Source organism: Chrysemys picta, chromosome 4 (genome assembly GCF_011386835.1).
Source record: "Chrysemys picta bellii isolate R12L10 chromosome 4, ASM1138683v2, whole genome shotgun sequence".
NCBI lineage: Eukaryota > Metazoa > Chordata > Testudines > Emydidae > Chrysemys > Chrysemys picta.
Window position 1 is genome coordinate 46324876 of NC_088794.1, and position 26094 is coordinate 46350969.

Below are 26094 nucleotides of genomic sequence, written 5' to 3' on the forward strand. Positions count from 1 at the left end.
TCCCCTTCTCTTCCTTCCCCCATATTCAATTTTCCACCTCTCCTCCTTGCCCAAATTTCCCCTTTCAATCCATCCATCCCAAATTACCCAGCCAGCTCCCACGTCCTTGCTGCCCCCATTCCAGCTCTCTTCTTTGGCTGTTCAGCCCCCAAATGCCATACCTTAAGGAATCTCCTCTCTCTGACATGAAGCTAGGAAGGCTTCTAGCTGCACAGAGCACTTGGCAACCCCCCCACGTGGTGCACCATTGCCCTGATGCCGGAGGGGAAGCCCCAACTTGCTCGTGCGTCCCCTTGATATCCTTCCGAAGCTTCTCCGGCTGCCTTCCGGGCCGGGGGAGGTGCAAGGCTGAGATGATAGCAGAGCTCTGGCAGTTGCCAGCAGATGGCACTGCTGTGCAACACTCAGCAGCCTCAGCCCCAGACCCGGCTGGCTACTGCACAGGCTGCTCAGTGTTCTTTCTGAACATGCACCACAACTAGGAGCACAGTGGCTCTCTAGCAGGTCTGAGAGGTTGATTCATCCGCTATTTGCCTGTTTGTCCAGTAGGACTTACACCAAAGTAGTCCCAATTGCCTAGGAATCTCCATCACTGGAGGTTTTTAACAACAGGTTAGAATTGTCAGGAAAGGTCTAATTATTACATAGTCCTGCCTTGAGTGCAGGAGATTGGGCCAGATGACCTGTTGTGGTCCCTTCCAGTTTACACTTCTGTAGTGCTATATGAGTGAGGGTTTGCAGGAGCAGGACCCTTGCTAGGTAGATTACATTGGTCAGATTTCTTGAACTGTAAGACTCCCCCCTACAGTCTAGCCCTGTAGTCTTTACTCACACAAAAAACACCTCTCTGACTCACATGAAAGGGATTATAGGACCAGGCCAAATGCTGTCCCTTAAATCATGTCCTGCACTCTTGTTTATTTGCTGATATTTATTTTAACCAATAACAGTTTTTTCCACATTTTTACTTTGAACCTCATTTGAGGCATCCAAGAGCTGTTCTAGAATCATGAATGAGCTGTATCCTTTACAGTACTTCATGATGTGGAGCAGTCAACTTTTCCCTTTAATAATTTCATGTACTGAGATGGGAAGTGTCACAAGGATGAGACTCATTCTTTTAATACCTATCATTTCCGTTTTAATCCAGGGCACACAAAAGAAGAGGGTACTGCGTGTCTGGCAAAGTTAGCAATAGCACTGATGTTTGGCAGTATATAAAGCTGTAATTGCTAAAACCATGTGAAAACATGAAAGTGTATTAATACCTAAATACAGTCTGCATAGTAGCAAAGGGAATCACAAGCCTTACCTTTTGCCCTGCATTTTCTCAGTTCTCTGTCCTGTATAAACCCAGCAAACATTTGGGATTCCATAAAGACCTCCAGGAAGCGACGGATACTCTTGGAAGCTACAGATTTGCGGAAAGCATCCCTTTGGAAGACACGCTCTCCTTTTTCATTCTGAGTTAAGAACAGGGAATAGTGGCCAACAGTTTCCACGAAGAATCGGATGAAAACTTCTGATACTAATCCATTCAGGGTGTTACACTCTGCAAAAGAAAGCAGCAATATAACACTCAAATCCTCTGAAGAACAGCTGCAGTACAAGGTCCCTGCTTGGTCACTTGCATTGGATTAGTCCACGAAAGCTTATGCTCTAATAAATTGGATTTAATGTTTTCACCTAATATTTCTCCCCCAAAAAGTCTAACTAGAATTATAATAATAATATGTGAAAAAAGATCTGCAACACCTAAAACCACATAAATGCCCTGCCACCCTCCTTCTCTTGCCCCATTAAAATTAATTGGATATGGAAAGCATAAACTGCCCTATAACTAAGCTTCAGAGGAGTAGCCATGTTAGTCTGTATCAGCATAAACAACGAGGAGTCCTTGTGGCACCTTAAGAGACTAACAAATTTATTTGGGCATGAGCTTTCATGGGCTATAACCCACTTCATCAGATACATCAGTGGACTCCATGCATCTGATGAAGTGGGTTTTAGCCCACAAAAGCTTATGCCCAAATACATTTGTTAGGCTCTAAGGTGCCACAAGGACTCCTCGTTGTTATAACTAAGCTTGTCAATCAATATAATAGCAGATCTTCTATATCTCAAAGTCAACAAAAATACAGTTTTCTTTACTGGGTAATCCACACGAGACCCACAGAAGATGCAGAATTAAAAATTAATATTTGAGGCCTTAATCTGAAATGTGTCTCTGCTGTTTGAACTTTACTTCTTCCTGTATAGTTAGCATGCTTCCGAATGATCTTGAGAGTAAAATTTTGTGCTGAGGGTAATAAACCTTTACAAAAAATTGACTGAAAAAGATTTATTGTAGATTCAATTCTTGTATCACTTGTGAATACCTCAGAGATGTTAAAGTGACTTTACATATTTAAAGCAAAGTTTAATAAAAATAAATATAAAATGGATAGACTTGGACTAACGGTATATTAGATTTTTAACATCAAAGTCTCTGAGAAAAGGTTAAAAAACATCTATGGGAGTGTGTACATTGTGGCATTTAAACGATATTTTAAACAGGCGGTTAATATATTACAGTGCTTTGAAAATTATACTACATGCCCTCAATCATCAACTCCAATTCAGAAACATAAATTGATGTTGTAAAATGTAGCTGTGGGATGAGATGATGAATTTTCTGAAATTAGGCCCATGTTTCTTTCTCCTGATCCCAGGGACACAATATCACCCACCCACACAGGTAGACAAGACTTGTTTCTAGATTATTTTACCATCATCTGAATCACTATCTGAATCCTGATTTATCAGTTCACTTTTTCTCTCTAGAGCCTGCTCCAGAGCAGCTTGCAATTTCCTAGGTAATAGTGTGTCTTCATCATCCATCTAAAGGAGAAAAAAATATATTCTTTAGACTGTTTTCTTCCCTATATGCTCATTTGCAGTCAATGGTTTTTCAGGGCCTAGAATTCAGAAATAAAATATTCTGTGTTTGTTACTTTAATGGCTACATGAATACAATAATGAAACCTTATGTTCCTCTGTTATATATTTCTGAATTTAACTTTATAGTGTTTTTCATGAGACTGAAGTAGGGAAATATAACATGCTATTGGAGTGCAAGGTAAATACATATAGGCCCTTATCCTGCTTGTTACACAACAAACATATTATGAAGGCACTAGACAGGCATGATGGGTTTCCTGAATATACACAAGATGAAGGCCTAGCCACACATACACACAGCTGCTCAGGCTTGGTTCTGGAAGTTTCTTCAATTCTTGATAGTTCCTCTTTTGCTTATTTTCCTGCAAGTACTTTTGCTCATTCTCCACACCATATTTAACATTTGCTCCAGAAACAATGAGCTGATGTATGACTCCTAGAGTTGCAAGGAATCTTCAGAGTAATCTTATCTGTTTGCCCAACCTTTACTTTACAGGGTACATCCAATTGACTCAGCGCATTCTCTTTTATCTGTAAATTATCTAGTGCCACCTTACTTTCAGGAAATAGTGATTCTTTATCTTTCTTTTTCCAAGGTTTCTTCTTATTCCACAACTCAGTAAATCATCCACAATATTCTCCTTTCCACCTGTAGACTTCTTCCCCAGCTTCCCCCCCTCCCCCACCAATCTTATCACCACTTGTGCTTGATGTCTTGCTAAAATGATGTTCAATAGATCAGGTTGTCTCTCTAGGGCCTTGATTTGTCTCAGTATTACAGTAGATTCTGCTTAACAGCAGTTCTGATATTAACAACTTCCAGTTAATAGCAATGTTTTGCTGGGAACCAATCCCGACCCATTGACTTTAATGTTAAAGGGTTTCGGATACTGGCAATGGCATGATGCTTATTAAGAACTTTTTCAGAAAGAAAGGCCCTGGTAACCGGCAGGATAGCGGGAACAAAGGACGCACTGACACATGCCTTCCCTGGCTGCAGCTGTGCAAAGCTGCCTGTGCCTGGGGCCCCACCACCCGCACAGAATGGTGTGGTAATGAGCTGGGGTTCCTGCATCCCTACCCAACAAGTAGTCCCAGTGGGAGGAGAGGCTGCGGGCAGGGCAGCAGGGGGGAGGATTCCAGGGCTTTCCACAGGGAGCAGGGGCACTAGGGGCCCATGGAGATGCATGGCATCTCTCCCTGTGCTCTTGGGGCTGTGCCTGCCTTGACACCGGGGGCCTGCAACCCGGGAAGGACACGCTGAGACAGGCCCCCAGCATTGGTGCAGGGTAAAGCCTGGAGAGCACAGACAGAGGTACCGTGTAGCCCCACAGGCCTCCAGTGCCCCTTCTCCCAGTTGAAACCCCTGGCACCTGGGCTGCAGCCCCTCTCCCCTGAAGGCAGGTTTGCAAGAGCTGCAGCCAGGGAAGGCATGTCCCAGCACTTCGTTCCCTGACTACAGCCTTGTAAACCTGCCTTCCACTTTTTGGCAACTGCTGGATAATGTCAGCTTTCAGCTGAGAGGCTGCTACTAAGCTGGATCCACTTGAAAGCAACAGGAAAGCAACTCTGAAGGTAAGCTCTCTTGGCATCTTCTAGGCATACTATTTATTTCCAGAGGAAACAGAAAAGATTCAGACTTTTCTAATCTAGTTAATTGCACAGTTCCAGTTGGAACTTCTCCAGTGAACCCACAGCTCCATTATGTTTCTTTAAACCACCTGATTAAAGGGGCTGCAAAGTTGCCTATTTTTAGGCTTGGAAGAATTAGATTTTTAAATATAAATAAATATCAAATTGACCATACACACACAAGCCAATGAAAAAATATTTCCATTGATAATAATAGAAATGTACAGATACGCAAAGTAAGAAAAATGCTGCTTGAAAACTTACTTGACTTTGATTTAAGGCTATTAACTTTGTATGTTTTGACATATGTGTGACGCTGCACCCCATATTCTTCACAGTGATATTATGATATGAGTATGACATAATCATAATGTATTTTATGCAAGATACATCACGTGAGATGTCATTGGAAAGATTATGATTTGCTGAATATGATTATCCTATTTGTATGCATGTATCATTTTTGTATCTGTACTTCAAAGGTAATTACACCTGGGAAATGCCCACTAGACAAGATGCTTTCATTCTAGATAGCGGATGGGGGAAGAGCTATTAGAAAGAACAATAGGCCTTAGGAGAAGCTTATCTCGCACCTGGGGAGCCTTCCTGAGGACCCTACAGACAGCCTCTGAGTAATGGGTGCTATGACTCTACGAAGACATGTGAAGTGACCACATGTCTGTAGACTCCATCTTGGAATGTCAGTGTTTTTCCAGAGACTGGTCTGGGAACTAAGCTTTGAAACAAAGGGTTCCCGCCTTATTCAAAAGCTATATAAGGCTGGGAGTGACATCACCTGGGGTTCTTCACTGACTTCCTACCCAGGAAGACTCCTGGAAACATCTGAGGAACAAAGGCTGGACCCAGGCCAAAGGGATTTTTAGCCTGTGAATTGAACACCTGGGGATTCCAAGCTGTAAGCGAGTGCAACTTGCTCCTTAAGAATTTGCAGCCTGCTTGTATCATCACCCTGGGTGAGAATCTGCTATTCATATCCAATCTATTTAGTATATTAAGCTTAGTCTGCATTTTTGTTTAGTTGCAAGGTAATCTGCTTTGATCGGTTTGCTATCCCTAATAATCACTTAAAATCTATCTTTTGTAGTTAATAAAATTGTTTTTGCTTTATCTAAACCAGTGCATGGAAATCATAACTCAGGGGCAGAAAGCTGTTGCATATTCCTCTCCACATTGAGGGAGGGGGTGAATTTTATGAGCTTACGCTGTACAGTTCCCTGTGCAGCGCAAGACGGTATAATTTTGGATTTATACTCCAGAAGGGGTGCGTGCCTGAGGAGCTGGAAGGTGTCCTAGTTGAAGCCTTCCCATACAGGGGCTGGTCAAACAGCCTGCCTGCATGTAACTGCAGCTGGGTGTGTCCCTACCTGTATGTATGCTGGTGAAAGTGCAGGCTGAAGCTTGGAGGGCTTTGCAGCTTGTCACAGCAGTACAGTGTAAGAGAGAGCCCAGGCTGGTGGGTGGGGGTCTCTGTGGTACCCCAGTTCCAGGTGACACCCCGTCACAATATGATGTTGACAATTTGTGTTTTAATGGTTATAGAGCTTTAACTTTTTGCATTTCAATGTCTACTGTCACTGAATAATTATTATCGCCCCCTGCATAGTTTCCCACAACTGTGAAAATTTAAATTGATAAAAATTGAAAAAATGCTTAAAATTCATAATTTTGCACAACTGAAAATGTAAATGGATAAAAATAAAAAAATCCTTAAAAATAAACATCCAAATTATAAAATAATAAAAATTGCTTTCTGCCAAGCCTACCTATTTTAGTTAATTTAAAGCCATACTGTACCTGTCTGATGAATCGATCGGCTCCCAAGTTAACCATCAAAGCCTAAAGAAAAGAAAGATACAGTAAAGATTTATCTTGATGACTGAAGACATTCTAATGGTGTCTGCTTTTACAGATAGAGGGAGAATCTAAATGGTACTTAGCCTGAACAGAAATTAGAATGAAAATCAAACTTCTGTTGTAAGTCTGCAGCATCAAACCATTTGCAGCGTTCTATACAAAACAGGAAGACAGACTCTCTGCCCCTGTAAAGGTCAGAGTCTAAGGGTACGTCTTCTCTACCCGCCGTATCGGCGGGTAGCAATCGATTTATCCAGGATCGATATATTGCGTCTCATTAAGATGCGATATATTGATCCCCGAACACACTCACCGTCGACTCCGGAACTCCACCAGAGCGAGCGGCGGTAGCGCAGTCGACGGGGGAGCCGCGGCCGTCGATCCCGCGCCGTGTGGACCCCAAGTAATTCGATTCAAGATACTTCAACTTCAACTACGCTATTAGCGTAGCTGAAGTTGCGTATCTTGTATCAATCCCCCCCACTAGTGTAGACCAGCACTAAGTAAGACAGAACACTTCAGACATTTCATACCTCAGATGATGGGCAGATTTCAGAAAAGTTTGCTTTAAAATAATTTTAAAATGTATGGGTGTCATTGTTGTGTTGGTGGATTATCCATGAAGGGGGTCATTTGTGCAGAACTGTATTTCAAAAGGGGTTTTGGTGAAACCAGGTGTTGTTCGGTTTAGTAGGGCTGGTTCCAAGCGTTAGGGGGTGGCATGGATGAAGTGTAAATAATTAATAATGAAGGTGCGAGGAGGAGAGGATGCTAAAAAGGTATGCAGGAGGGCAGTTTGGGAAGGGTAGGAGGAAAACAGAGCACAGATTTAGGAAGGGGCATTTGCATGGAGAGCACTTGAAGTGACCACAAGTAAAGGAAATTTGCTGTGGAAGGGGAGTGGAAACCTGTGAAGGGCTCTGGGGAGAGTGAAATGATGATCAGAGTTGTGTGAGGGGGAAGGATTGTGGCAGCAGTATTTTGGATAGAATGTATAAACATAAAGCTAATTTCATTTGCAATATAGCACCAATGAGACCTTGAAAGGACCTTCTTTGCCACAGGGGTTCTATTCTCTATTCAGTGTCTGGCTGTGAGTGTAACTCCCATTAAAATTAGTGAGAGTGGCTGGCACTAAAGTGAATGGTTTTTTACTGTGCTAATGTCACTTCACTATGTTATTTCACATAAGAAAATGAGACCTTATCCCAATATTGACCTTGTTGTGGCAAGGTTAATGTTCACTTGTCACTGTCAATCACCATACACAGGGGCATTGAGGGAAGATTAGAATCCTTAAAACCTATTTACAGTATTTTAGTTTTTTCCAAGAGGCAATTGTACATGACAGTTAGAAAGAGAAGAAACAAAGGGGCAAGTTAAGGGCTAGAAAAGTAAAAACTTATATCAGAGGCCAGCTTATATTATATACTCAGCTGGTGTACATCAGTTTTACTCCATACAAACCATTTTGGGATTCATTTAACAACCAAGTCCTGGGCTGATTCCTACCTCTTCTACAGGCAGCTCTTTCAGCTTGGGCAGAGAGCTGGACAGCAGTCCAACCAGGAACGGAGTAGGGCAGCAGACAATGTCAATCATGGATGAGGGGAGAACAGGAATGAAAGTGTGCTGCCAGGAGAAGGGGTACAGCAGAGCCACCACAGCATGAGAACAGCTCGAGAGGGTGCTGAGGAGAGAGTAATATGGGCATTACTACAGCTCGTTCTTAGCCCGGAATGCCTGCTTACCTGCTGCTGAAATAGTAGAACAGTGAGAATACAGGTGCTCCCTTCTCACAGGATGGCTTTATAAGCTTCCTAATACTGCTGTGTCAATGCACCTCAGTTCTAATCTGTATCCTGCCTGTTATTCCAGTCCCAGTACCCTTCTGTACTAAACTGTGCGGTAGCTTTGTTAATTCCCACTGTGCCCATGTTCTTCACATCACTCACAGTGGAGGCTGGAAGGTCAGCCTTTACTTGGAGAGGGCACCAGACTAGGAATCATGAGACCTGGATTCTATTCTTGGCTCTGCCATTGACTTGCTTTGTGACCTTGGCTAAGTCTCTTTGCCTTTTTGTACCTCACTTTCCCCATCTGTTAAAGGGGGATAGCAATATTGGCCCTCCTGTGTAAAGTGCTTTGAGGAATATGTATGAAAAGTCCTATAAGAATTAAGTATTAGTCTCCTTCACTGGAAATTCCTTGCTTACTTTGTCCTTTTACTTACTGAACACATCTGGGTTTCACTTTATAGTCAAATGCTTCCTGAACACTAACAATAAAACATCATAATCAAATTAATTTTTATGACAGAGAAAGAAAGAAGGACCCTCGTTTTTAGAGCTGTGACTTTGGCCTGATTTGTGAAGCTTTTTACCCAGCTCAGTCTGACTGAGCTAATTTTCTCAGTGCAAACTTCCACTATAAGAACTACAAATAACTAATAACTGTTGTGCTACTACCACTTGAGAATTCTGGGTAAAGAGTCCTAACTGACTTCACTGCAAGTCCTCTGTTAGACTGTAGATGGCATCAGACTTCCATTCAGATAATTCTTGCAAGCATTATAAGCAGAAAAACATAGATGATTCTGCACACATGGGAAAATGTATCACCCGGGGACATGGATCAGCATTCACGTCGTGCTCCCTGTTGGTACCTGGCCCAAGCCAGGGAAGCAAATGATCCAACCAGCAAACCATATTCGGTGAAGAATCCTGGTCACATGCCACCTGAGGCACATTGCGCATACGCTAAGAAGAATGTATCATCTGTTTGCTTAGCTATAGAAATTACACTTTGGAATTTGCCTGAATAATGAACAAAATAAAAAAAAAAAAAAAAAAGGGCCGTGTTCATCTTTTACTGGAAATAATCATTTTTTTTCTTGATATTTACTCTAGATATATCAACTATGGTATGTTTTTATGACCTTGCCTACACTAGACTGCTACAAGTTTCTTATCAAATGCTGTTTTTTCTAATATTGTTCCACAACATGTGATGGGGCTGCCCTTGACTCCTATCTTGCGCTCTTCAGCATATGCCATAGCAAGCACAATGATGTGTTTCAGGAGAAGGAACCGTGGAGCATGACGCAGGCTCCCAAGCACAATTCTCAATCTCCCTTTAATGCCTCCGTGGTATTTTCAACTGTTACTGATTGGGTCATCATGGAGGAATGACTACCAAAAAAGAGCCACGTTAAGCTAAAAGCAGGAAAACAAACGTTTCTCCAACATTGGGTTCATCATAATCTTTTCTTTCTATAGAATGCCCTTTTGTAACTTTTCCTCTTGCATGCAGGGCTGTGACGTAAATCAGCACCAACATCCTCTCTCGTGTGCTATTCCCACGCCTTGAGAGGCTTTCGCCTTCGAAACATTGTGCTAGATTTTTCTTTCAGAACTTTCACCTGGAGCTAGTTAGTACCATGTAGTGGAAGGTTGTTACGTGGACATGACAGTGATTGCACCCAACAGTGACTTCTTTAAGCTGTAGTATGCTAATGTGGTGCAGCTTGCAGCACTGTCATTGCAAGTGTCAGTGTTTCTATTTTAAGCCAGCGTATGCAAATGTTTTCAGAAGTGTTCAGCACCCATCATTTGAAAATTAGGCCCCTTTAAAATGTCTCAAGTAAAGTACCCCAAAACACTTGACATTAAATTTAGGCCTCCAGAATATCCTGTCCCCATGCAGAGGTATAGCCCCACTTTCATTGGGATTCATTATATATATATATATATACATACACACACACACACACACACACACACACACTGAATTGAGACCTTGTTGCTACATTTTTTGCGCTGGTCATATAATAGGCATAAATGATCACATTTCTGAAGGGGGCCTACATGACATTTTTGACTGCAAATGAAGTGATTACATATCTGAGGTAAAATTCAGAGGTGATGGATGTATGGGAGACACCAATCTCCTTTAGTGTGCTTTAATTTACACTTTCTTATGTCTTCCTGTTAGTTGATTCTCCTGCTCTTCCTCTTCAATAATGGGACATGTCCGTCATATATGAATAAAAATCTCTGTTTTCAACTCAGTTTCTCCAATCATCATCCCCACTCAATCTATACATATTTTCTACTATGGTTAAGTAAGGTACCATCAAAAATTGTTTCAAATACATTTTCTTTTACTGTGCTGTAAGTGGAGACCAATGGTCACTTTTCTAAAACAAAGCCAATTTCTCTGGGGTAATTTATCTACTCAAATCATTTTCCTATTGTGTTATATACTAGGGTGACCAGATGTCCCAATTTTATAGGGACAGTCCCGATTTTGGGGTCTTTTTCTTATATAGAATCCTATTATCCCCACCCCCGTCCCGATTTTTCACACTTGCTGTCTGGTCACCCTAGTTATATACAGACTTTTTTTTGGCCAGGAAAGTTGTCAGCAAAGACTGATATAAACTAGGACAGGAGGCTTGCAGTACTGAAAGGATTATGGTTTCTTTAATATAGACAGAACTATCATCAACATTTCTGACATTATACAATCTATCTCCCATACACTGTTTAATGGTGAATAATGTGTGTTTCTGGGAATACAGTACTTGCACTAAGATAATATACCGTACTAGTTTTTAGCTATTGAGAAATAATCCACATATTTAATGGACTGGAGTCAATGAAAACAAGAGTATCTAGTACCCAGACAGGATATTAGGATGTCTGCTATCATCAGTGCAGGTACATTAAAATATGTAATCTCAAAATACAGGCCATGAAAAATGACACCATGTAGATTATTTGTCAATTGCTAAAATCCAGTACTTTATCTCAGGGCAAGTACTGTATTCCCACAAACACACATTACTCACCACTAAACAGTGCTTGGGAGATAAACACATCATATAGTGTTGGAGCCTTGAAACCAATCTGAATCCAATGGGACTGGACTACAAGTGTTGGGTTTAGGTCATGTCTCAAAACAACCTGACATTCTCAGGCTCAGATTGGGTCGCTGATCACCTCTTTCTGCCGAGGACGTCGGCCTGGCAGCAGCAGCCTACCTCAATCCTGCCAGTGGCCACCACTCACAGCAGTGTGCATGTTGGCAAAGCCTCTCACTCCACAGCACACACAGTGCAACAAGGAAGTGTCAGCCAGCAGGACCAAGGCAAGCAGCCGCTGCCACACTGACATCCACAGGGGACATCCACAGATGGATCACAGGCATGGGTTGTGGGAAGCCCCCACCAGGCTGAGCCCCAAGGGTGAGCAGACAGCACTGACATAGGTTCAGAGGGAATTGCCCAGGAGGGTGAAGGAAAGCAGCTGCCCTTCAGGTGTACAGTGCTGGACTAGGGTAGGGAGCAAAAGGCAAGCCAGGGAGGGAGATCAGGCTGCAGGACTAGGAGTGGGGCTAAAGGGTAATTAGTCCCTATGTCTCCATGGAGGAAACAAAATAAAGAAAATGGAGTCTGGGACGGTGGCTAGTCCCTTGCAACACAAACCAAAGTTGACAGGTCCCAACTACAAGTGTTGGGTTTGGGTCAGGTTGGGTATGAAAACAACCCAACACACTCGGGCTTGGGTCAGATTTGGATTGGCTGTGGTCTAGTTAGGATCAGGTCAGGCTTTACAATTAGGCCCAAGCAGACCGACAATTGGAAATGCTGAGGCTAGTTTTAGATGCTTGTATTTAAAGACAGTAACCCTTTCAGTGCTGCGAGTCTCCTGCCTCCAGGAAACGCTGAAATCTTTTTGCATATGCCTCCTACTTTAGCTGGAAATATTCCATCAGTGTAGGAAACAACCCCCTCTTTCTCTTTGTAAAAGCCCACTTGTGACGTTATTGACATGAACTGTGACCGTATAGATCATTGTTGCAATCAGGGTCTTATGATTGCACCAGGTCTTGTACAGAGGAGGTAAAGTGGGGTGTCTATGGAAAGGTTGTAGTTTGCTGGTTATGATTATGCTATCTGTATATGTGTATCATTTTTGTATTTGAAGTTACAAATTTTGGCCATGTATTTGTATCTCAATGTGTTTGATTTTAAGTAGCCTCAGTGAAGTTTTTGGTCAGCTTCTTGAGAAAGGACTATTCTCAGTAAGTGCCCAATCAAGAAACACTTAACTGACAATGGACTTTGGGAGATGCCAATCCACATCTGAGCTTTCCTGGGAACAATCAAACTAACATGCAAACAATGGCATCGGCCTGCAAAAAGCTGAATCATTCATGGACATGTGACTTGCCCAGGTGGCTACAAACTCCATCTTGTTGCTATGACTTTGCACAGGAGAACAAAGAGGTTTCTGCCTACAAAAGAGAGAATATAAAAGGCCATGGAAACCCCTCCATTTTGTCTTCAGCTGGCTTAAGAGATGGCTTCTCCACCCCCCCAAGAGATACCTCAAAGAAACTGGAACAAAGGACAGTAACTACAGGGGTGTGAGTGATTGCTGGACCCAGACTAGGAAGGAGTCCAGTCTGTGAAAGAAGCTTATTGGAACATCTCTAAGGGTGAGATTTACCTGCATGCAGTTTCTTAATGTATTAGGCTCAGACTTGCGTGTTTTGTTTCATTTTGCTTGGTAACTTACTTTGTTCTGCCTGTTATTACTTGGAACCACTTAAATCCTACTTTTTATACTTAATAAAATCACTTTTGTTTATTATTGAACCCAGAGTAAGTCATTAGTACCTGGGGGAGCAAACAGCGGTGCATATCTCTCTATCAGTGTTATAGAGGGCGGACAATTTATGAGTTCACCCTGTATAAGCTTTATACAGAGTAAAACAAATGCATATGGGGTTTGGATCCCATTGGGAGCTGGGTGTCTAGATGCTAGAGACAGGAGCACTTCTTAAGCTGTTTTCAGTTAAGTCTGCAGCTTTGGGGCATGTGGTTCAGACCCTGGGTCTGTGTTGGAGCAGACTGGCATGTCTGGCTCAACAAGGCAGGGTTCTGGAGGCCCGAACTGGCAGAGAAAACGGGCTCAGAGGTAGTCTCAGCACATCAAGTGACAGTCCCAAGGGGGTTTCTGTGACCCAACCCGTCACACCACTATTAAGGAAGTGGAGGTTGTAAAACCTTTTGGAATTGTTTGGGGCATCTTACGATGACCTGTCTCATCCCTATTTACCATTGCCACATGTAGCTCATAATTTCCCAAAGGTCCCTCCCTAAAGACATTCTCCTAGAACTAAGACTGTCCTCCTAGTCAGGCAAATCATTTGCAGATTCCTCTGAACTCTGTAACCTGCTGTTTTTAGTGCATTTTCATTATCTGTGTTGGCATTTGCAGTGAAAGCAGAGGAAGACGAGGTTATCCCCTCTTCCCCCCACTCCACAACTCTCCTAGTGTATAGTGATTCTCATAACACAGGGAGAGATTGTTCAGTGAGAGGAATTATTTGCATGGGGAGCCAAAATCCTACCAGCGCTACATTATCCCAATGGGTTGATGCCAGGTGCATATTATGCAGATGCTCCAGACCAGAGGTTCCCAAACTTATTTGGCCTACCGCCCCCTTTTCAGAAAAAAAATTACTCAGCGCCCCCCTTTTCAGAAAAAAAATTACTCAGCGCCCCCCTGGAAATCTACCTTCTTTAAGCGAACAAACAGAAAAATGCAGTGACAAATTTGTGTTCTTTTATGTATCTATATTTCTACCTACGTCCTACAATATAGTAAAGAAAGATGTGTTATTAGAATATCGCCCACGACATCAGGTATACAGTGGTTTTTGCGTAAGATGGCAAAAGACAACCAAACTAAAATACTAATGAAACTAATAAACTGGGTTTTGTTCTTTGCTCAGCATTAGATATATGTATTTGGTATTAAACTGTCAAATATAAAACTAAATTTATCAAGAAATAATTAAAAAATAATCAATATGCAATTAAAAATCAGTTAATAGTTTTAATTTAGTTTGCCCTTATTTAAATAATTGTTCCTTATTAACACATGCCTTATTTACCACTTAACACAGATGATTCGATAGATATAAATAAATGTTAATAGTTAACAGTTTTTTTACGATTTCATTCCAGTTTTCGTTAATATTGTAATAAAAAATGACAAATATATTGACTGTACACTTCAAATAGTACTGTACCGCCACAAGCCTGCTACGATTTTATTATTAGTAAGCACTAGAGACACAGAAACGTACGGTAGATATGTAAGAAAATGTATAAAAATACTCACGTGTAAATTCCTCTTTTATTGAAACAACAACAATACAATTTGCTTTGTATGTGATCCGTAATCCGTAAAGATCGAAGGTATTGAATATGAATAAAAAATTTTAAATACTTATTGCACTATTGTTAACTGCTTTACACAATTAAGAAACAATCTAAATTAGGGCTTGTCTATACTTACCGCGCTGGTTCGGCGGCAGGCAATCGAACTTCTGGGTTTGATTTATCGCGTCTAGTCTGGACGCGATAAATCGAACTCAGAAGTGCTCCCCGTCGACTCCGGTAATCCTGCTCGCCGCGAGGAGTACGCGGAGTCGACGGGGGAGCCTGCCTGCCGGGTCTGGACGGCGGTAAGTTCGAACTAAGGTACGTCGACTTCAGCTAAGTTATTCACGTAGCTGAAGTTGCGTACCTTAGTTCGATTTGGGGGTTTAGTGTAGACCAAGCCTTAGATTTCAGACATGTCGCCTATTTATAGTATCGTATTGTAAACAAGTCATTACACGCACATATTCCTGCCGATGCATGCTGGACTTCCCGACAATGCGCGACACGCTCGCCTGCCAACACTTGCTTGTTAAGAGCTGTTGGCGGACTTGACACCTGATCGGTTATAATTTGTGAATTTATTTGGAAAATAAAGTAATCACTACAACTTTAACTCTATGTTACACAACAGATGAAACATGTACGAACAGTTTTTCAAAATTTTCTTATATTCTTTCTTTATGCTTCCACCGCCCCCTTATTTTTATTCAACGCCCCCCAATTGCACCGAGGCTACTACTGCCCCCCTGGATCGTTCCAGCGCCCCCCAGGGGGCGGTATCGCCCACTTTGGGAACCTCTGCTCCAGACCATGTGCTCAACTGGCACCAATTATCAAAATCTGGTTTTCTCTATTTCCTTAGATGGAGAAATGTAGCCAAAATGTAAATTCACAGATACGTATTTCCATTGCCCGTGTTTACTTTTCCACAACTTTTTCATGTTTCTCATTTCTCCCTGCTGATTTAATTATGACATTGTCTCAACATTTACTGAACTCTTTCATCTGTTTTTTTAATACATACACACTCCAACCCACAACTGCTCCATGACCGAGTTACCTTCCTTCCCCACATCCTCACTCTTCCTCTTGGGAGAGTTTGCTCTGGATTTCTGTTGGAGTTCTGAAGTTCTATCCCTTCCAGTATTTGAATTAGGTAGGTATTCCACACCCATAAGTCTAACCTCAGCCCACAATAGCACTTTTCTTTGATGGCTCCTGCTGTTGTGTCATTAGGGATGAGAACGAAGGAAACACAACATGGGGAAAGGGGAATCATTGATCACTTCTGTTGCAAAATTGCTGGTGTATCCCATAGCTTTGTTCTTATCTAAATACTGCAATGCCATCCTCGCTCTTGGACTAGTTCCAAGCCATGGGAGGGAAAAAAGAGAACGGTCCCCTCACCTGCATAAAGGTAATTTAGGCCCATGTTTTCAGAAGTAGCCACTGGATCTCAAAGGCCTTCTTTTGCTACCGCTTATTTTTGCGGTCACATAACCTCCTTTGGACTTTGGCTTTAAGCAGATGATAGGCCTAATGTTTTTGTTTGTTAGAGGAATCATTTTGCCAGTTACAAAATGCATTTCTTTTCTGTTGAATTAATGCTGGGATTTCCTCGTTGTTTTCGTCAAATCAATCTTGGTGCCGATGAGTGGAACATCCTCTGGTTTCACTGTGAATGGTGTTTTTAAGTTGATCCCAGTGTTCTTGAATGTCAATGATGTTGTCAGGCAGGTTAGAGAGTTTCTCAGACAGATGTTGCTGGAACATCTTGTTGCTGGAACATCTTGCAGCTGGTTTGGTCTTGAAGTGCTTTGACATTGTACTGCTTTCGCTTAGTCTTTGGGTGTTTGCGGTGTGGTGGAACGAGCTGCAGGTACATGACTGATCTTACTAATCGATGGTCTGTCCAACAGTGATCAGTATCTCTCATAGCTTGTGTTACACAGACGTTGGTATAGTCTCAGGCTCTGACTATAACATAGTCGAGGAGGTGCCAGTGTTTGGACCGAGGATGTTCCAAGTGGTCTTAAATTTGTTAGTCTGCCTAAAGATGATATTTGTGGTGAGCAGATAATGCTCCGCACATTTGCTGAGGAGGAGAATACCATTGGGATTTACATTTCCCACCCCTTCTTTGCCTATTGTGCCTCTCCAGAGTTGGAAATTCTGTCCGACTCTGGCATTAAAATCTCCCAGGACGATGAGTTTGTCGGCCTTAGGTGTGGCTGTGAGGACTGCCTCAAGAGTTCTATAAAACTGCTCCTTATTGTCTTCCTCATCATCGAGTGTTTGGTCATATGTGCTGACGACTGTGGCATACTGGTTGTTGCTAAGCTTGAACCGAAGAGTCATGAGATGCTCATTGATCCCCACGGGAAGCTCCAAAAGCTGACTGGCGATCTTATTTTTGATGGCAAAGCCAATCCTGTGAATGCATCTCTCTTCAGGTGGCTTTCCTTTCCAAAAGATGATGTAGCCACCTCCATCCTCTTTTAATTGACCTGTCAGGTCTCACTAAGAGCTACAATGTCAACGTTGAGTTTTGCCAGTTCACTGGCAATTATGGCAGTTCTTTCTGGGCATTCACGGCACTGAGAGTTCATAAGGGTACAGACATTCCAGGTGGCGAAATTCATTGTCTTATATCTCTTGTTTCGGCCACGGAGGAGTTCTCACTGGATACAACCATCCAGTCAGAAGAGTATGAGACAGCCTATATTTTGGGCAACTTTTCTAGCCCCCTTCCCATTTGGGGTGAGCAGAGGGGATCCTGAAAAGGCTTGCTCAGTCACAGCCGCTGCTGCCAAAATGCACTTCTGGCTCAACCAAGCACGAAATGACCCTCACATGGCTGCTGCCTGTGTGCAGATTTGTGACTAAAGACTCCCAGAGATCACTGCTCCGGTCTTCCCTGCCACTCATCCGTCACCACCTGGGTGTGAAATCTTTTAACGTGGGGAAACCGGTGCACAGGCGGTAACCACACAAAAATTGACAGGAGGAAAACCCTGATCCAGTGGCAAGGAGATCCAAGACAACCAGGGGCCTCCCTCCTGCTGCAGCCCTCATCCGCCTTCATAGCCGCAGAGTACTAGAAGGTCCTCTATATGCGCCCGATCCACCGTTGGGGTCTTTTGACTTTTGGACTGTGGTTAGTCAGGAGTCTCGCCTCAGACCTGCTTGCCAAGGGGGACCCTACCAGTAGTATGAAAGCTCCGGATGAGATAGCTCTGAGGGTCTTTAGCCCACGCAAGCCTCTCCACCATGACAAGGTTGTGGTCCATCAGAAAGGACCAGGCTCAGTACACCACTGTAATAAAAAAGAGTCTTTGCCCCAAAGAGCTTACAATCTTAGAATATGATGAGAGACACCATGTGGACACAACAAAGAAACGGCAAGGCGGACAAGCTATCAGTGAAAAAATATTAGCATAACAAGCAGCAGTCTCAGCACAAACCAGCTGCCTAGCCATTGTCAGGTATTGCTGGCACCATGGCAGAGGTGAGTTTTAAGGAGGGAATCTGAAAGACCTTTGAATGATTTGAAGCACTGGTGGATAGTAGCAGATAGTGCCATCACTTTCTTTCCTTCACCTTGTGTGAACACTGATCACCTGCATTATGCCTCCCTATTGCCTTGAGACACTGCACTGCAACCATTATCCCTTTGGAAATCATGAATATTCCCCCTTGCTTGACTAGGGGGACTGTTGCTGCATGATGGTGCACTCCCCTTTAGCCCAGATACTGCAGGGCTAACAGCTCAATGGGCCAGGAAAGGAGAAACAGGAATTCAGACCTGGGTCTTTCACATAACAGAACACTACCACTAGGGCCAACCCACTGAGTTGCATTTTGGCCAAGATAAAGTCATCACTCTTATTATGATCGGCTACTTTTACCCGTGCAAAAGTATTATAGATACCTTCTCATTCTATTGCTATGGGGTAGCCAAAGGGAGAAATCTGGAACCTTTTCCTTTTGACTCAAACCAGAGAAATTACATGCTTTGCAGATTTTTTACAAGATGAATCCCCATGAAAATATCAAAATAAAATAGTGAGTCATTGTTGCTACAGAGAAAGAACATAGAAATTGAGCAAGCTGATTGAATAACTGTGGCCGTGAGAAAAGGCCTGAAGTTACGGAATGTGCTAATGCATGCATTCAGGAACAACAGTTACATTCAAAGTCACAACATCCACAGTCACAACATCAGATGCAGAGATTAGGGAGGAAAAGCAAGAGAAGATGATTGCATGATGTTTACAGGAAACTCAGAAGCCGAGGGATGTTTAAAGGATAACATTCCTAACACCGGAGTATAAGAGGTATTAAATAGCTTATGCAGGCAATTAAATATTGAAGGGAAACTTACAACCACCATGACCTTTGAGAATTCATTTACATATCAGACAAACAAAGCTATCAAGTTAACAAGTGGGTAGGGTGACCAGATGTCCCGATTTTTATAGGGACAGTCCTTACATAGACTCCTATTACCCCCCACCCCCTGTCCCAATTTTTCACATTTGCTGTCTGGTCACCCTACAAGTGGGGGGAAGATTTTACTTACAAATTGGGCATGGCCAGGGCTCCAGCTGCACCCTGGTGGGGAAGTGGGAGAGGGGACCTCACTACAGCCCCCCATGCCTGGGGAGAGTGAAGAACCCAAAGGAGCAGATGTGAGGCTGGGGCTGAAGTGAGGAGGGTAAGGGCTGATGGGGCTGTATTGATGGTGGGTTCTGAGCAGATGGGGTGGTACTGGGAAGGTGAACTGAGGGCAGTGTGGGTTGATGAGGCAGAGGGTGGACTGAACTGGGAGGGGGGCTGAACTGAGAGGGGGGTGGATGGGGACAGAACTGACTGGCACCTGGGGGACAGGATTAATTGCTGGGCAGGAGACCGGCAGATGTAGGGGTGAGAGCTCCTGAAGCAAGGCCCAAAAATCACCTTATCCGGTACATGTGGGAGTGGGCAGCACTAATTGTCACATGCACACACCCTGGGACTGGGCAGCGGGGTTTTCAAAAATCAAGAGACTGACCTAAAAAACACAATATCATCTTTTAAAAAAAAGTCATGATTTTGGGGGGTCCGACTCATCATTTTTGATCTCTTGAAGTTGGCAATACTGTGCTATAACTTTGCCAAGTTTAACCATCTGGGCTGAAATTCTCCATGCTGGGTTTTTGCCTTTTTCTAAAATATTTTTATTTTTATTTATATATTGAAATTTTGGTCAAAACTGTCAACTTTTTCCTAGAATGAGATTAAGGAAAAATACATTATTTTGCCACATTAAAAAATGCTGGAAAACTTTCCCAAGCTTTGGAGCACACATTTGAAATTTAGTGTGTGTGTGGGGGGGCGGGGGTGGGAAGCAGGGGGAGCCTGTGTGTCAGGGCTGTGTTATTTGCTTTCCTTGTGAAAATCTACCAAAATCTGGTTAAATTATAAATCTTTGAAAAATCTCAAATTTGCCCATGCTCAGTAGAGACTTCTTCAATTTTAGCAGCTAAATGCCCTGATGATTCCATCTGTACTGGCTGTGCTACAGGCAGGGCCGGCTTTAGGCCAATTCCACCAATTCCCCTGAATCGGGCCCCGCGCCCAGTGGCAGGGCCGCCGGGGTGGGAGCAAGTGGCCGAGAATCCCTTCCCTGGCTAGAGGCTCCTTTTTAATTTTTACTCACCCGGCAGCGCTCCTCTTCGGCGGCACTTCGGCAGTGGGTCCTTTACTCGCTCTGGGTCTTCGGCAGCATTTCGGCGGCAGGTCCTTCAGTGCTGCCGAAGACCCGGAGCGAGTGAAGGACCCACCGCCGAAGACTAGGAACGCCGTCCAGTGAGTACAAGCCCCACGTGTTTTTTTACATGTTTTGGGGTTTTTTTTAGTCATCTTTGCCAGGGCCCTGTCACGCTGTTTGAATCGGGCCCTGCACTTCCTAAAGCCGGCCCTGGCTACAGGTGGCAGCTGAGCAGGTCTCCTCTGAAATTGAAGGTCTGAGCTGCTGTATGCCCTGCTATACCAGGTCAGAGTCCAAGTCCAGGTACTTGAACTGAGAGCAAAGAGACTATTTCCTGTGCTCTCAGTGACCCCCCCATTGGGCCCTGCTTCAAATACAGAAGAGATAAGAGCCAGATCTGCTGGGGAGACTTGGGAGGTTGGGAGACATGGGGACAAGGAGTCTGTGAGTCATGGAGGGAACTGCTGACCTCTCAGGGAGCTGTCAGAACAGGGATAGGTGGAGAGGTGATATGGCTTTGTATAATGGAGGACAGGTTTCAGAATGGTAGCCCTGTTAGTCTGTATCCCTCTCTTGATATTCACCTCTTCTTGTTAACTGTTGAGAATTGGCCACTTCCACCTTCACTGAATTGGCCTCATTAGCACTGACCCCCCACTTGCTAAGGCAACTCCCATCTTTTCATGTGCTGTATATATATACACTGCTTACTGTATTTTTCACTCCATGCAACTGAGGAAGTGGGTTTTAGCCCATAAAAGCTTATGCCCAAATATATTTTTAGTCTCTAAGGTGCCACAAGGACTCCTTGTTCTTGTTTTTTTTATAATGGAGGAGTAGCATACAGCAATTTATAATACAGATTGCCAGGTAAATTGTATTTTCCCTTAAATGCAAAATTATAAGGAAGGTAACATTTTCAAAGGATACTTTCAAGGAGCATATATATTCTACGCACTATTTCCCATGCCATTTCACATTACTTCTTTCATCAACATACACTGATTTTTAGCAAGCAGGAGAAATACTGGCAAGTTAAGTTACAGATTACACAGGGCTGAAGCGATACCATTATGGGGCTTCAGAATCAATTACTGCTAATGCCTGATGCCATACAAGTTCTTAATGATATGTGGACCAAGTATACTAAAAGCTCCCAGTTGCCCCACTCAAAATTAGACCCCCACCATACAAGGTGGTGTATAAACACAAAAAAAAAACATAGTTGCAGCCTGGAAGAATTTACACTATAAAAAGACAAGTTTCATACAAAAGGTAGGTGAAAAGAGGATTCTGATCAAAGTATACATTTAAATTTGGACCTTGTTTGTTGTTGTCTGGTCAAAATACAAATTAATTCCTAACGCGGTAATTTGTTCAGCCATGAACAAAAATGCTATTTCTAATGACTACAAAGGAATGGCAGGAATTACAGTTAATTCACTTCTGGTTTCCACAAAACTGAAAGCAAGAGAGAGAGGAAGAGTTTCAGAACAAGCAAAACATGGTTTTAATTCAGCAACGTACACACGCTTCTGTTTAAGTCTCATTTACTTCAATGTGCTTAAGTGCTTTGCAGTACAGTGTTAGGATTGCTCACATGCTTAAGTGCTTTGCTGAATTGAGGCCTTAAAGTCCCTTTTCTCCCCTCCGTCCCATTTTTCACTGACTCAGCCCCCAAATGGAAACAGAAATACACCACAGGAACAGCCCCTTTAAGAAGCGGCAGTGAAGTTAGGCTCAGCTTTGGATCAGGGCATGTTGGGCCACTGAAGTTTGATACTGAATATTGTTTGTGAGGACATGCTTTGCCTTTCTGGAAGCTGTTACCTCCTTAACTGAGCTAATGTACAGCCCAGCCCAGAGAGGTTTCTGATGGGTTTTAAAGTCCTCATCCCTGTAAATGGCTGTTTGAAAATTGCCAGCAGAGTATTTACCATTCTGATTTCCCCCCCAGACTCATACTTACCTGTGGCAGGATTCCCTCTAAAGAAGTGCTCGGGCCTGGCTTCTGGAGAGGTAAAGAGAGGGGCCTGTTACTATAGCTAAGCCTATGGGTTTCCCCAAAGCTGGGAAGTTGCCTGCTTCATCTTTTTGTTACGATCAATGAGAAGCGGAGCTATGGTAGCAGGAAGGCATCACCTGAGCTCCACTCGAGGCCCACCCCTTATAGATGTGGAGTTGAAGAAGGGTCCAAGGCAGTTGGAATGGGGATGTGAGTAAACCCCGGTCTCATAGGGGGGATACAGAACATCGCTCTCTAGCCTTACCCACAGCGACCGAGACAAAGAATAATGCTTTCCCCTGCGTTCGTAAGGCTTTGCAGTGTGTGCTCCTCACATGATGCTGCGGCCATTGTTGCTGTCATGCTTCCAGTTTGGCTGCTGTCAAGGACAACTCAGAGCACAGGGGGACTTAGGGTTACTGAAAGGCCAGGTGCCATGGCAATGTTTGCAGAACAAAGACTGTAGTTCTGGAAGTCATTGTCGTTTTTTAGAATCTCCAGTTTATTTTCTTTTGCCCTTGTCAGGCTTAATTCCAGTTTTAAATGTAAAGCTATCCCTGTAATGTGTTCCTGCCAGGGACGAATGCCCCACTGAGGGTATAGCTACACAGTAACAAACCACGCATGGCAGCAACTTTCAGAGCCTGGGGCAGTTGATTTGGATAAGCAGGGCTCATGCCAAGGGACTAAAAAATAGCACTGTAGACGGTCCCGCTCAGGCTGAAGCCTGGACTTTGAGACCTCTCTCCACACTAGGTTAGAGCCCAGGCTCTAGGCCCAAGAAGGAACATCTACACTAGGGTTACCATATTTTGTGCCTCCTAATGGAGAACACTCCCGGGGGCCCTGCCCCCGCCCCCAGCCCCGCCCCCGCCCCAACTCCGCCCCGCCCCAACTCCGCCCCCTCCCCTGCTTCCCGCGAACATTTAATTCGCAGGAAGCCTGAAGCAGGTAAGGGGGAGGGTGTGGGGGGGAGGAGGCGCGGCCCCGGCCGACCACCCCCGGCTCCCAGCCCCGCGGGCCCGGCCCGGCTCCCAGCCCCGCGGGCCCGGCCCCCCGACCCCGGCCCGGCTCCCGGCCCGGCTCCCCGACCCCGGCCCGGCTCCCAGCCCCGCGGGCCCGGCTCCCCGACCCCGGCCCCGGCCCGGCTCCCAGCCCCGCGGGCCCGGCTCCGCGGGACCGGCTCGGCTCCCCGGGACCGGCCCGGCACTGCGACCCTGGCCCGGCCTGGCCCCCGGCCCGGCACCGCGCGCCCGGCCCGGCTCCCGGCCCGGCACCATGCCCCCGGCCCCGCGACCCCGGCCCTGCACAAAGAGGCCCCGGCCGAGCCTCCCGATTTTCCCGGACATGCCCGGCTTTTGGGGATTTCCCCCCGGACAGGGATTTGAGCCCCCAAAAGCCGGACATGTCCGGGAAAATCCGGACGTACGGTAACCCTAATCTACACTGCTATTTTTAGCCCCATAGCCTGAGCTCTATGAGCCCAATTCAGTTGACCCGGGCTCCGAGACTTGCTCCCGTGTTGTTGGTTTTTTGTCCAGTGTAGACATACCCTTAGAATACAATAAGAACCAACGCCTGTTTGCATGTCAAGAAAGTTTGGATGGCTTTTTAGAAAATGCATTGTTTGTTTTTTCCATGCCTCTCCAAGTACAAATGCCAAAGTACCCCATAAGTTTCTATCATGGTACCACGAGCCCACATCCATGGAAGTTTGAACAGTTTAGAATCAGATAAGGTTAGGATGAATTTTGTATCCCTGACTGACCTGAGGCAGAACTTCAGACCTTCAGAGGTTCCTCCATTATTAAGTTTGACTTGCCTCTCACTAGCAAAGTCGATGAAGGTGTTGGGAGAAGTGAGAAGGGGGGATGTGTATGTGTGTGTTGTGGGGAAGGATAAGTGATCTTTGTTCCAAAAATATTCTCTGGATACAGAAGCCCACAGAAACATTCCACAGCGATGTTTCACCTTATGAATTTTATTTGTAAAGCAAACACATAGGTAAGAATATTAATAAAACAAGAGCTGTAAGATGAGGGCTTCTCTGTTTAGATTGAAGTCTGTAACCAAGACGTGATTATCCACATGTATTTTCAGGGCATGTGTGCAAATCTGTTTGCTCATATTTTGGGTCAAATTTTCTGCTGGTGTCAATAGGATTTTCTGCCCACAGAGAATTTGGTCCACTATGTTTTACTAAAGTATGAGTTCCAAATGTGAAACATGCAGCAAGAGATCTAAGTGTGATCACAGAAACAAACACAAAAACAAACAAAAAACAAGAGCCTGGGACTCTTGGTGCGCAGCACTTCTGAAAATGAGGCTCTAACTCACTCAAGTGGAGCATCCAAAATCAGAAGCCGGTTTTCAACATTTTGTCTTTAGTCACTCTCAGAGCTATTGGAAGGACAGCTACGGTAGATCTATGCAGTAGGATAAATATAGCCTTGAAATTAAAAGGAAAGGTCTCCCCCCCTCTTTGTTTAACAGCTATGCAGCTGTATCAGACGTATGATGCTAGTTTGGCTTTTGTTAACATGTAAACTAACTACAAAAAAATGCCAGAAGCTGGTGAAAGTTCTTCATCCTCAAGATGAGTTGGACGAAACAGAGTATTACTCAGGAGTCTGATATTACCAGGATGGGAAATTCACAAACAAAACAACAGCACTGGGGTGCTCACTACTTGCTAGTCATGCCTTTCAACCTGAGGCTCATTTCATTGTTTCCACACTAATCTGCCTTACATTAGGCAGCAGCTCCTTTATGCAAAATCTAAGACTGAATTGCAAATTACTTGCCAAGAGTGAAAGTTTGACTCAAGTCCAAGTAGCCCCCTTCATTTGAACACTGACATGATCGCTGCAAGCAAGCTTTGTGACATATCACAGAGCGCAAACAAGACCTTGGTGATAAGGCTGGGCAGTGGGGCACAAACTGAGGAGGAAATGCATATTTTCCACATCACATCAGCCCAATTATCAGCTATCCCTTGCACAAAATTGTTTTAACTATGGTTACAATGTAAAGAACATAACTATACTACTTACCCCTCAAAAAATATTTTTCCCATGAAAACAAGCTAACATAAAGCTCATTTTGTAAGGAAATGAGTCACAACTCACAATTTATCTGGTTGGTGTTCTGCAGGCAGAACTTTCAAAATCAAGTTTTCTATGATGCATGGTGAGAAATGCAGCCACCCTAAAATAATCATACAGTTCTCTCTAATTTAGCCTCACCTTTCTAAGTACAGCAGTGGAATGGCTCCTTATTAGCGGTGCCACAGCTTATTCATGGGATGGTTTCCACTGGACCACAAGTGCTTAAAGGTGGTCTAGAGAGAGCTCAGACACCAGGTATCACATGCTGTCAAAGATTTCCGTGAAGCAGTCATTGTTGTAGAAGTCTTGAAGGGAATACCAACAATTGTTTGATTAAGAGATCATTCATGAAGCAGTTTCTGGCTTTTCTCACCCACTTTCATTCATGGTGTATTTCACCAGAGCGTTGTGTCAATGAGTATCACATTTGGAACATACCCGCTCAATGGTCCATGTCACTGTGTATGTGAAATCCCCATTGCTGGTGTCTCCTCACATTATTTTGTGGAGCATTGAGTGTCTAATGTCATCATTTGTAGGC

The 26094-nt window shown here is 43.9% G+C and overlaps 1 protein-coding gene across 35 annotated transcripts in view; it reads right to left on the reverse strand.

The window, feature by feature from the left end:
• The window catches only part of DENND2B (DENN domain containing 2B), a 307166-nt gene that overhangs the window by 3562 nt on the left and 277510 nt on the right, over positions 1-26094 (reverse strand). For all 35 annotated transcript variants that reach the window (XM_065592192.1, XM_065592174.1, XM_065592178.1 and 32 more), the window contains 4 exons: positions 7960-8137; positions 6388-6429; positions 2769-2880; positions 1313-1552 (listed from right to left, as the gene is read on the reverse strand). In XM_065592192.1, the coding sequence (XP_065448264.1) occupies positions 1313-1552; positions 2769-2880; positions 6388-6429; positions 7960-8137 (572 nt within the window). The remainder of the gene's footprint in view (positions 1-1312; positions 1553-2768; positions 2881-6387; positions 6430-7959; positions 8138-26094) is intronic.